At 41.4% G+C, this 13,651-nt stretch overlaps 1 protein-coding gene across 1 annotated transcript in view; it reads left to right on the top strand.

Moving 5' to 3' along the window:
• Positions 1-10,659, top strand: part of LOC122813840 (zinc-binding protein A33-like) — a 111,013-nt gene extending 100,354 nt beyond the window's left edge. Inside the window, exon 6 of the mRNA XM_044086374.1 lies at positions 7,234-10,659. Within this exon, the coding sequence (XP_043942309.1) occupies positions 7,234-7,775 (542 nt within the window). The 3' untranslated portion in view covers positions 7,776-10,659. The remainder of the gene's footprint in view (positions 1-7,233) is intronic.
• The last annotated feature ends 2,992 nt before the right edge of the window (positions 10,660-13,651 follow it).

The raw sequence follows: 13,651 nt of genomic DNA, 5'->3' as shown, positions 1-13,651 counted from the left end.
GAGGAGACCTCCCAAAATCTCCCCCCAAGAAGATGTTTTTGGTAACTTTTATTAGAATTAATGAAACAACATTGGGGTGGATCATCAAAGCTCCTACCCCAGTGGAATCCATACTTCTTGAGGCCTTTGGGGGCAGAGGTTCCCCCTCCAGATGCTGTCATCAGTTTGATATCCTGGAGGGCAAAGAGAGAACTCAGTGTGGCGGACCCAATTCCCCAGAAGCTTGACAGAGTGTTAGTCCTTCCTAAAGATAGACCTTTTTGGAGCAAGGTCCCTGCAATGGATGTTATTGTGCTTGCTGCAGCGACCAAGAAAGAGATCTCTGAAGAGAGCTCTGTGGTTCACCTCTCAAACAAGGAATCTTGGGGGCTGGACCATCACGGAAGTGCAACTGTGCTTCAGCCACTTTTGCTTTACATGCATTAAATACTTGGCTCACCTTACTGGACTAGATTCCAAAAGGGTTTGATCTTGGAGATCTCAAAGATGGTATCAACACAGCAACCAATAGAGACTCAAAAGTCACTGGAAGCTCAGTTGTCTAGTATGCGAGCCATTATGTACATATCCTTGAGGGGTCTCTTCAATGCTGCAGATAGTATGGTTGGGGTAGTAGACATCTGTATCACCATGTGCTGTCATGCTTGGATGCACTTATGAATCCTGTATGTATGTAACTTCACTGACTTCTTCAAGGCATCATGTCCAAACTCCCCTTTTGATGTTTCCACTCTGTCTGCAAAGTCAAAAATACATTGACATTGACCAGGAGTGGACAAAAAAGAAAGATGCTATCTGCTGTTCCCTTTCAATGGTTCCACTCTCTTTGGTTGCGGATTCAAAGATACATTGGCCAGGCATGAGGGGGAATGGAACGATGCTGTCTACTATGCAGGTCCATTTCTCCATCCCACAGAGCTCATTTTCAGGAACCAGAAGGGGGGGGGGTGACTTTTTTTTGCAAGTCGCAGCAGTTTTTCCAAGATGCTCCTGGTGAAGGTGCACCCCCATACAAAGGCAAAAACTTCAGTGGATGCCTCTCAGGGGTGGGGGGGGGTCCACAGAACCATACTCTTTCAGCACCCCATAAGAGTTACCAGACTGTCACTGTCTGGCTGGGGGGGGGGGGTGCTTGACTCTCCACACCAAAGCATGGAAGGCTATCACTTCAGATGCTTGGGTGCTGAAAGTTGTGGACAGATGTTATTCCATTCACTTTCTGTACACTCCAAATGAAAACCAAAGATCCCTTCCTGGTGTTTCACCCTGTCAGCGAAGGGAAGCAGTGGTAGAAATGGGATAAATGCTTCTCAACTGAGTCAAACAGAGGCCCCATCAGACCAGAGATGATCAGGAGTCTACTCAACATTCTTTTTAGTGCTAAAGAAAAACAAGGACTTGTAGGCCTATTCTGGACTTCAGCAAACTGAATCTTTATATGAAACCGACCTACTTTCATATGGTGAGGGTGTAATCCAATCTTCCTCTACTGAGGAAGGATGAATGAATGTGCTCTGTAGACCTCAAGGATGCCTACTACCACATAAAGACAGCAAATTATTCCAGCAGTTTCTTATGCTTCTGTGTGGGAGCTAGACCTTGCCAATTTCGCATGCTGCCCATTGGGCTCCATCACAGCCTCTCAGGTGTTCACCAAGTGCATGGCTGTGGTGGCAGTCTGTCTCAGGCTGCAGGGATACCAGGTCTTTCCCTACCTGGCCAACTGGCTCCTTATGGCAACCTAAAAATGTCTCTAATACAAACCAGGGATTACTTGCTTCAACTGTGTCTGTCCTCGGCCATTGCTGTGAACTAAAACAAGTCCAATCTAGAACTGGTACAAGTCCTGGAATTCATTGTTTACCATCTAGATACCATCAACCAAATTGCCTCCCTCCAGACTAACCTCTCTGTGAATTCAATCTAGTCAAGCTCTAAAATCTGAGAGGCCTTCAGCGTACTTAGTTCTTCGGCTTCTTGGCCTCACAGCCTTGTCTGTTTGTCTTGTGCCACTGAGAAGGTTTTACATGAGTGCTTCAGTGGACCCTTTTGTCCAGTGATAAATCTCATCTCATCCTGTAGACCTTCCCATTCAACTTGCCAACATATGCTGCCAACACATTGCTTCGGAATTAGAGTGCTACATTGTTCCTTTTGTTAACCCTCAGCCCCAGCCCATGCTTACCATGGAAGTTTTCCTCCTGGGGTCGGGAGGAGGGCATTTTGAGGGAAAGACAGCCCAAGGTACCTGGTCCCAAGTGGAAGCCAGTCTTCACATCAGTGTCTTGGAGATGAGAGTAGTCCTTCTAGCATTACAAGCCTTTCAGGACCTTCTCTCCAGGGGTGTGATAACCATTCTGTCTAACAACGCTGTGGTGGTATGGTACATAAACAAATAAACAAGAGGGAACCCACTAATATCCTGTGTTGAGAGGCCATGGGTGTGTTGTAATGGGTCATGTTCTTGCAATGGTTTCTGATAGCAACACACATCCTGGGCATATCCAACATACTAGCAGACAATTTGAGCAGAAACATCCTCATGCCTCACAGTTGGTCCCATGATCGACAGAAAATGTTGCGAGTGTTTAGCTGCTGGGATCAATCCTGCTGCAGTCTCTTTTCATCCCCTTCAACAGTAGATGCAGCAGCTTTTTCACCCTGATTCTCTGAGGGACGCTCATTGAGGCGTGCTGTTCTCAGAGCTTGGCCCCTGGGTCTTCTGTACACCTATCCCCTGATCCCCTTGATAATAAAGTTTTTTCAGGAGACAGCTTGTTGCAGAGTTACCTTGCTCCTCATAGCCCCCTTTTGACTGAGGCAGGTATGTTCCTCTTTCTGTGGCCTCATCTGTACCATCCGTCTTGAGTCATGAACCCTGTTCAAGAGCTGATTTCTGTTCTCTCAGGTCAACCTCACCCAGATCCCTCAAACTGACTCTTAGTTCCTCCAGTTCTAATGATGGCCAGAGAGCCCAAGCTTTCTTCTTCTGAGAAACCTTTGACCAAAAAGGGTTATTCTAGCAAATGGAAAAGATTTTTTATATGTGCCGCAACCAAAGGTTAAGATCCCTTTCTTCGGTTGTTTGGATGTAATTTTAGATTTTCTGGAGGATCTGTTTCATTCTGATCTCAGTTATTTCAGTATCAAGGTTCAGTTACATGTCACATCTAGTTTTTCATGTAGACATGAATAATACACCTGCTACATCACTCAGAAGCTTTCCTGAAGGGAACTTTCCTGCTTAGACCCTGTCAGTGTTCCATTTCCTTCTTTGGATTTGACCCTACTCTTGCAAGCCTTGATTAGACCTTCCTTCGAATCAGCTGTTGTAGTAGATTTGTAAATGCTGGTTTTGTAGACTTTGATTTTATTGCCATTACTTCTGCAACAAAGGTTTTGGATCTACAAGCCTTATTTTGCATACATCTTCTCTTTTTTTTTCCTTCATAAGGATAGGGTGTCTTTATGTACTAACCTTACTTTCCTACCTAAGGTGGCCTATGAATCAAACTTGAATCAGCCAACCCATTTACTTGTTTTCTTCCCCAGCTTCAGTAACAAAAGGTGATACTTGCTCCATTGATTAGATGTTCATTGTCAACTGAGATTTTATTTGAACAGAACTAAAGCATTCAGAAAATTAAAACAGCTTTTTGTTTGCTTCTCCAATACTCAGTTGGGTAAACCTGTTTCAAAGATGACATCATCCATACAGCTTTCTGATTGTATTTCCTTTGTGTATTCATCGAAAGAAGTCCCTTTACCTGGCAAGCCTAGAGCCCATTGCACAAGAGTGTTGCTAATTCAGCTGCCTTTTTTTGCACAGGCCTCTTTAGGTTATATTTGGGCAGCTACTACCTGGTCTAGCACTCATAACTTTGTAGGTAATTACAGATTAAGTATACAGTCTCGATCCAGGTCTACCTTTGGCTTCACCATTTTGCAAAATGTTCTGTCCTGATGCCACACCGGTTTAACTGACTAGGGACTCTTTACCAAAGGATAAGATGGACAGAAAAGACAACATCAGCTGCAAAAGTTGTTTACTTACCGTAATGCTAGATTCATGTTGTCTTCTTCCATCCATCTCAACCATCCCTCCCTTCATTTCCTCTTCCAAATTGTCATCCTTTTAAGCTAATGCTAACTTTGTAGACTGGCCCAGAACCTAAATTTGGGCTGCTTGTGCAGTGCCATTTTTCCTTCTCCCATTGTGGAATTTTCATCTCTCTCTTTCTGGGAAAGGTTTCCATTCTCTGCAGTACTTAACTGACCACAGTAGGGCAATCTGGCAAGAATCAGAGAGGGCAGTGCATTATGGGTAGAGAAGGCAGAGCTTTGAGCCTGAAGATTCTGAAGTGCCAGCTTCAGATCTGGGTCAGATTTGATAACACAGAAGTTGAGACAGATGGAAGGTTACAGAGTGGACTTATGTTATGGTAAGTACATAACTTATGTTTCCCCAGCGGAAAGGAAGACACCCCTCCATCCCTGGCCAGCTCTCTGGCAGTCAAGTCATACTTGAACACCGACATTTTATTTGTCCAGCCATAATGTCTGGGATGAAGAATCCTAGCACAGAAAGACTCTTGCCCCAGCATTAATAGTTTGCAAAGTGCTTAGGGTTACCACCTTTTCAAATGTCCAGAGTGGGACATTTTTGGTACAAACCTCAGATTTTGCAGGCCGAAACATATTCACGGCCAGTACAAAGGACAGAACTTAACTTTTTTGCCTAAGTAAAAGATTATTTTGGTAGCATTTTAGTTGCTTATTCTGTTTCTTATAACATTTAGGTGTTTCAGATTCAGAATAACTGTTTTATGCAACTATTACATAAAATATAGGAAATAATTTTGTCCTAAAATCTCAGGACATTTGCCATTTTTACAATGTTTTTGCAGGACACAACTGGCCAAAGAGGGACTGTCCCTCGCCAAGTGGGATAGGTAGTAACCCTAGCCCCAGTATGCCATTGCCATCTTGTACTGGGGTAAAGCTAGTAAGGAGTAAGTGAAGAGAATAGAGGTTGCAGTGGTCAAAGGAACCAAGTGAGTTTGAAAGCACACAGGCAGGTGAGGGGCAGATTGCTAATTTTTTTCTCTGTCTATGCTTTCCAGTTATTGCTTTGACTTGTTACTGTTTGTGATACAACAACAGACATATTTTAATGTATTTTTTACTTTTATGTTTATTTATTCTTCATTTTCATTAATATGCGCCATTTTGATCTACATCAGCTGTAACTCCTGCTATATGCTGATGACAAATCTCCTTGACATACAGCAACAGCTATAAACAGACCTCTTACAACTAAACAACTGTTTCACTTCAAATAAACTCGTACCTAACTCTAAACCAAACAATAATTTTGGCAAAACCAAAAAACTGCCTAAATGTTCAAAGGTAACTGCCAGTACAGCAACTCCACTGAAACAGTTACAACCTTTAGATACCCAAGCATTTGGCTAGATTGGTCACTCAGCTTTCAAGAGCATGTCAAGAAAGTTGGGACCAAGGTTGACTGCATGCTCTTCTGGGCATATGAAGCCTCTCATTTGCTCTCTCCACCATCCAAATCTGTTATTGGTAAAGGCATTCTTTTTGCTATGCTAGAATATGGATTACCTGTATTTGTCACAGCTGCTCTCAAAAACAAAACTTCACTGAAATCCATTTCAGATAAAATCTGCTGCTTCATTACTAATTCCCCATCAACTGCAGCATCACTGTGATACCCTGTTCAAAGCTAAATGGTTACCAATAGAAGACAGATGAAATGGCAGATCATGTCCTCCCTTGAGATCCTTCGTTTTCATTCTACTCCATCAGGTCACACCTTAACGTCTTGACATGAAACTTCTTGCAGCAACTCAACCTCAGGAATCGGTCCAGAGCAATCCCAACTCTTCAAACTCCTACAGTTAAACTACCCTGCCCTGACCACAGCTTCTCTGTCCTAGACCCCCTAAGCTCCACCAGTCTCCTACAAAACACTTAACTGATACTTCTGAACACTCTCACTTCACCCCACCTCTAATATTGTTTGAAGAAGCAATATGAATTTAAATATTTTATTGCAGGACAGATTACATAACTAAACAATATTCCAGTCACTACTACCATAACCAGCTTTTCTGTAACTAAATCTTACTGCATATATTACTGCTTTGTATAGTATGTACATAATACCCTCCCCTTGCTAACCTAACATCCTCCCCACACATCTTATTAATCTTCATTCCCTACCTCACATTTACTGTACTAATTCTAGCATTCTGCATTTGTTATATTTAAAGTTATTTTAAATTTCATAGGATGCATTGCAGGCCTTGTGATACATGCACACTTCCAGACATGTCAAAGACAGATGCAGCACTTGTACTGTGCATGACAGAGCCGAGTGTATGTTTCAGCCCTTATGCTGAATGCTTTAGCACCTATCCCTGACTGGGTGTCCCTGTAGTAGCAGCCGACTGAGACCCCCCTCTCCCACTACCAAGAGTAGGCAAGCTAGTGTAACTTTCTCACTCCCACCTTTCTCAGCACTCCAAGGTCACCTGAGTTGCAGTAAGAGCTTTTATCCCTCTGTACCAGAGAGCCAGCCACATTACAACAGAAGGAGTAGCACGGAATATTCAGTAGGCATGGAAAGGCAGTACCTGTTTGTGAATAGATTAGCCTAACACAGAATAAGTAATTGTATAAAAGTAGGAGGGAATCATTCACTCTGTGGCACAAGGGGATGAAGCCATGATTGTAACCCAGATGACCTGTGTTGGATTAATGGCAGAGATGCCAGAGGGGACATGACTGGGAGGATGTCAGTGAGTGGCCACTGTTAGTCTACCTAACCTTGGGGGGGGGGGGGGGGGCTGCTGTGGCTTACTTATCAGTTAAGTGATACATAGTGGAAGTACTGGGTGTTGCACCCATGAGGCAGGAGCTTAATGAGCACATACTTGCATAAACAGTGCTAGTGTGTGCAGTGCAGCCTGGGAACTAGTGTGTGCATGTACGTGGAGAGTTGAATGATTCACTCAGGTGACAAGCAGTATTGTGGCACTTGAGAACTTGCAAGGGGAAGTAACTCCTGGTGTAGGCCAAGGAATTCAGCAAATGCATGCAGACTTTTTGCCTTAGTTTTTATTTTCACCCAAAGTGACTGATTAAAACAGTTGAGTATCATGCATGTTTTTAATTAAATGTTGTGCTTTTCTCTCTCCATAGTTCCGTCTCCTCTAAAACTGGATCCTGTGACAGCCCATCCTGCACTTTTTCTGTCCAAGGACCAGACTGCAGTACAATATGGAGTTATTAGATGGCAGCTTCATGACGACCCCAGGAGATTTGATCAGTGTCCTTGTGTTCTCGGATTGGAAGGGTTCAGATCAGGAATACACTACTGGGAGGTGAAGGTTGGAAACAATCCAGAATGGGACATAGGTGTGGCTGGAGAGTCCATTAACAGAAAAGGCCAGATAACCTTGACAGATAAAGATGGTTTCTGGACTTTACTCCTAAGAGATGGAAATAAGTACGTGGTGACAAAGACTCCATCTGAGGTTCTCTGCTTAACTGTGAAACCGCAGAAAATTGGTGTGTACCTGGACTATGAGGGGGGACAGCTGTCATTTTACAATGCTGATAACATGTCCCACCTGTACACCTTCACTGACACCTTCCTTGAGATACTGTACCCCTATGTCAGTCCTTCACTTAATGGTGGTATTCAGCACAAACCAATGCAAATGTTCAATCTGAAAATATGACAGTTGATGTACATTGATGTCTAATTGCTGTTTATAGGCTGTTTTTGTGGAACAAAATATATGAAAGCAAAACAAAAATAATGATTTAAGTAGGGAAACAGATTAATAGTTTATAATTTAAGGTTACTAAGTTTGTGAATTAAACACTCTAATTATATAATGGGATTTTACCAGTTTATCAGTAAAATGCCCAGATAAACATGTTGTACAAAAATTTTATCAATGACTGTTTTATAAAAAAAAATATGATGTAAATGTATTTAGTATTGTCCATTTTTAAAATTAGTATTGTGTAATCCTGTTGCTTTAGCCTTTTAATGCGAGGAGTCCGCGAGTCATTAAAATATTTTTTTTTGTTGTAAATATTTGAAGAATTGAAGAATTAGTTTGTGATTTCTTTAAAATGTGCTAAGTGTAGAGTAAGGCTATATAATAACCATGTACATAAAGTTAAACAACAGTCATACTGACACAGCTGTCAGTTCATTAGCAAATGGTGAAGCATTAAAAATTGGTGTTGAATGATATTCAGCATATTAAAGATTGCTTTTCTTTTTTTGTATTTGGGCTGTTAATGTCACCATGCATATTTTCAGTGGGTATGGAAGGTATTCCTTTAGTTTCAGAATTTCACCTATTTTAGTGAAAAACATTGATCTTCTGTACATTTCATTGTGGAGGCATCCAAAACTAAGAGTGTTTTCTACAGTAAATTTCTAGTGAAAATGCTTGGATGGGATGGTCACAAGTGAAAAAATGTCATGGAACATAAATGGGAGAGTTGACTAGTTGCACTCATCAGAAGAGGCAAATTTCATTAGCACACTAGGAAATTATAATAATTTCAGCTTGCTTGCACCTGAGTGTTTTGGTAAGCGGTGAGGCTCAGACTGCCATATCGTATGGCTACACTCAAACTTGGACTGTAACCCCCCACCCCACCCCACCCAACCATGGGTTACTAGCATTCACCTACTGCAGCTTCTGAAACATTCTTTTTGAGACTAAAAAAATACCCAAGTGTCCACATTGGAGATTTAACTGAGCTGCATTTAGGGAATAATTGTAGTTCCAAGGGATGGAATGCATGTAGGAGTCCTTCTTTTTTTTCTGAAGCCCCATTTCCTCTTCCTCTGTACCCATATTTCATCACTTCACAAATTACTGTTGTAAGGTTGATGTCACCATTCCTATGACTCTCACGTTCTTCACCAGTTTTCTAATTGGGCTTACAAGCGTTTCATCATCTCTTCTTGATGTACCCAATGGTCTTTATACTTTGGCCATCCAATAGGGTTTCCGCGCTGTACCACCTTTATTAAAATCAAACAGATAGTGGTAATAAGCAAATGTCAACAGTAGCTAAATCAAGATAAGTTCCTATTTATTCCAGATGCTACCCTAGAAGGTTGGCTGCAAAGACCTAGGTGTAGGGGAAATAATGATTTTATCCTGTGGTTTCAATTGCTATGTTAATTAAATTATCAGTTTACCTAAATTATTGAGTTTGAGTGTACTGCTATTAACAAAATCCAAAACTGGATATACAAGTTTATCACGGCACCAGTGGGGGACACTTAAATTGCCTATTACCACTTCACAGATTAACAAGATAATGCATTGGTGTAAGGATAATAGGTAATTGGATGCCTTGTTTGAGCTACCAGAGACTATGAGATTATGGAGCAGGTGGGCCAAAGGTAGGTACTCTTAACTGGTAGCCAGCATGTGGAGTAGCCAACTTTGGGTGAGGGAGTCAAACGTTAACACATGGGTTGGGGTGGAAGCTGATCACTCTGTCACTCTGCAGGGCTTGATCACTAACAAAATATTTGGTGATGAAGGCCAGTGTCTGACATGAAGTTCAGGCTGGGAAACATACACTAATTACTATTGGGTGGTGGAAAGAACAGACAGGGGACTTAAGTCAATGGCACTGTGGGTGCAGGCAGCTGACACTGGACACTGTTGTGATGGGGTGGATTAATCAGGGGCTGGGTTTACTGGTACAATGTAAAAGGGCTAGGCAGGGAACTCATCACTGCTGTGTTAGGCAGGACATAGGCTGGGGACTCTAGTTAATGCCAGGTAAGTGGGAAGACAAGGGAATATTAGTACTACATGAAAAAGAGAAGGATTAATTAGGGAAATGTGAGTGTTGTGTAAATAGGTAAAGGGGACAGTGGACTCTGCTTTACCACTAGGACTGGTGCAGAGTACTTGCTGTATGAATGAGTTGAGCAGGGTAATTCCAGTTGCTGACAGGAGGCCGGGTGGAGGATCTAGTTACTAACAAGCCATGTAGAGGGTGGTTGATGTTTCAGTTGCTTACAAGCCACATAGGATATTACAGTAGTCGCCTGTGATATGGTAGGTGGGGGAAAGGGGGACTACTGACCACTCCCTAGCTACATCGCTGGGCTGGGAGTGCCGGTACCATCAGTATGAACTGGTGGGCTTCTGAGGTTGATGGATTCCGAGGATGAGCCACCAGTTAATGAGGAATTAGGGATGTAGGGTTGGATGGCATTTATTGCCAAAATGTTGGGAGTGAGGGCAAGGGGATGTTCCTAGTAGTATCAGAACTTTGCTGCTAATTGAGAGTCTTTTCTTCTGAGTTTCTGTGGTATACTGGGCCAGATCCCCTCACCATGAAAAGTCTGTAACCCTGTACCCACATCTGGGTACTTTGTGAACTTTTAATGCTGGGGCAGCAGACTTTCTGTATCAAAATTCTTTATCTCAGCCATTATGGGTGGACAAGTAGAATGTATGAGGCACAGGCAAAAGGTGCTCAGAGTTCTGCCCAATAGATTTTATGACAGTGCCATCCGAATGAGTTATTTATGATAAACCATTTTAGAAATACAGCTGTCTTCATATAGGAAAGAAAAAAATGTTAGTAGTTTGGATAGAGTTCCCTTGAAAATGATCAGTATTAAAGTGTTAAACAGATCCTGCTATGACAAATCAGTGCCTATCTTCTTTAAAAGGGGAGGTTAGAGTAAAAGTGCAGCACAATTTCACACAAAGCGACCTGAAGGAGTGGTTGTAAAGAATCACAAGCAACTTGAGTTTGTTTGTTGCTCTTATTGAAGAAAACAAGATTTTGTTCAAAATGAAAATGCCTCGAAGAGAGTGTGATGAGGGCAAGATTTGTATGTCTACAGAGGCATTTCCAGAAGTATGAGTAGGTGAGCCTAGAAGAGTTCATCAGAACCCAAAATATCCTGATATACTGTTTAAACAGAGCATTCCTATTACTGTTCTTTGTACACTAATGGTAGATGTAAAGATCATGGACTCTCCCAAGTATCCAAGTTATGGAAGATCATAGAGGGGGCCAGAAAGAAATTTAAACAGCTACAAGGAGAGACAGCTATTGAACTGTTTAAAATGTGCTGCTTTTCTGTGTACAAATAGTGTTTCTGTTTTGTAAATGAAACACTGGCATAAAAAGTTGATTATTATAAATGCCTGTGCATTTTGAAAATAAAAAAATGTGTTTGCATTCTTTTAAAAACTGAAATGCCAATGTCTGATGTTCAGTATTAGATCTCTGTTGTATCCTGCAAAAGGATGTGACCAAACTTCCAGCTTTTCAAAGCTTAAGGGCACCATAACTGCCAGGAGCTCAATATAAAAAGGCATTCAGAGTGCCAAAAACTTTAGAGCTTTCTCACCACTGATGTGCTCTCCTTCTTCGGGCTTTATGGAACTGACAACCAGCTGACAATCCTTCAAGGCCGGGCAGATATGTGCACTGCAGGGGAAAACCTTCCACTATTTTGTTTTCCTGAGGGAAAAAAAAAACTTACATTTTTCTGTAAAATTATTTATTTTAGGCTAGGAAAGTTATTTTCTTTGACTGTCATAACTTGCCAGGAGAATTTTGTGTTGTGAATTTTTTGTGATAGCAAACTTTAAGAATCTGTTTTTTTGATATTGTTGCCTACCTTTTCTTGTATTATGAATGTATTAGGGGAAGGACTTTGTGTCGTTAGGGACTGTTGGTGTGTTTTATACCTCAGAACCACTTTTTTTTTTTTTTTTACTAACTCAGGCTCCGCTAATAATCTCGAAAGCTTCTTTCTTGGACCTATGAAGCAGTTACTAGTCTCCTCGATTCTTCCTTACTGTGTCCAGAAGAAGAAAGTTACCAGGGAGTTTTTGAGTGTGAGCCCGTCTCTTTTTCTGATAGCTAGTGGGTGACTTCTGTGGCCGGATTTTGTTCCCGAGGTGATTCATTATCTCTTGGTACTTCTGGTGTAGCCTTACAGCCACTAAAGAGTAAGAGTTAGATACATCCACTGTGGCTGTAGAGATATCTTGTTTGGGCAAGGGAGAATCACTCTTGTCGGTCTCAGGGGAGGGGGCAGTTGAAGGTCTTTCTCATTGCTGGGACAGGGTGTTGGATCCATAGGATAGTGTTCACGAGTCTGTCTTTTTCCAGAGAGTGTCCCAGGAGAAGAAAACAAAAATATAAAGATGTTTTTCATGTGTCAGTTTCTGTGGACAGGGAATACTTGCTGGGATTTGCTAAGGAATTAATATCTGCTTTTATGTGTGAATTTCCTCTCCTGCCAGAAACAAACAAATTCCTTCCATTTCTGACTGTTTATCTGTCAGAATATCAGGGATTGGAGGGGAGAGTGAATTTCTTCATTGTTTTCTCCACAAATTTAAGAGTCTTAATTTTGAAGAAAATGTTAATTCAGATTTCCCTCCAGAAATCTATTTTTGAGACATTAACTAAATTGAAGGAGGTACTTTAGTGGGAACAAAATAAAATTCCTTTTCCTAACAGAAGTAGTATGATTTGTTACTGTTGGATATTTTGCAACCTGCAGGTGTTCCTCCTCTTTAATCTGCATTAGAGTATGCTTTCTATGAAAGCTTGTAGTTTGCCAGACTGCCAACCTCCTGGTCCTAAAATGTTTGATGGATTATGCAAGTTACCTCAGACTCACAAATATATGGTTTCTAATCATAAAACTGATCCTGCAGTAAATTCCTTGCCAAAGACCTTTTCTGACAAATATGCTGCTTGGGCTAATTCCATTCCTTCTGATAAGGATGAGAAAACTTTTGAGGGATTTGGGAAGTAAATTTATTATTTGATAATCAGAATTTTAAACTGCCAGGCGCACAATAAAATTTCTGCTTCTGTCCTTTGAAGACATGAAACAGTTTTATGTTAACCCACCCTCCTCTACGGTGAAGTATTATTTGAGTGCCTTAATTTTATTTGCTTTTCATGTAATCAGACATTCTTTAAAGTGCTGTTATAATGCTGCCGATACTGTCTCCTGAACTCCATCTACCGGTTCAGTCTTGAGAAGATTTGCTCTGTTACCATACCTCTCAACCTGGATACATCTAGACAAAGGCCCATGAAAAATAGGTACAAATCTGTATGCTGATTAACATAAAATTTGCATACACAATTATGTAACCCCCCACCCTTTACAATGAAATTGTGGGATACCAACTTTCAAAGGCAAACTGAAGAACAGGCAATCAAAATATGGCCCCAGACCCTGTAGCAAATGGTAACCATTTTTATGAAATGTGTAGCAATGATGTTCACTGAGAAGGGAGATGATGATGAACCTTAAGATTTTGTTTTGGTGACTTGCAGTACATGGATATTGTGGTAAAAGTAGGGCATTTAATGGCAGGCAATATTCTAATCTTAGCAAAATAATATTATAGTTTGCTAAGACCTCCAAAAGTCATTCTCCATGGCCTACTGATAAGTGGCGTAGCTAGAGTTTGTGCCACCTGGGGCTGTCTGAGTTTGCTTCCATTCCCTCCTCACAAAACCATGGTTGAATGGGGCCCTCCATACACAGCTTTCCCCCTGCAGCTATTCC

The sequence above is a fragment of the Protopterus annectens genome, chromosome 10.part0 (genome assembly GCF_019279795.1).
Source record: "Protopterus annectens isolate FY-2018-M chromosome 10.part0, PAN1.0, whole genome shotgun sequence".
NCBI classification, from domain to species: Eukaryota; Metazoa; Chordata; order Ceratodontiformes; family Protopteridae; genus Protopterus; species Protopterus annectens.
This window is presented reverse-complemented; position numbering and strand designations above follow the sequence as displayed.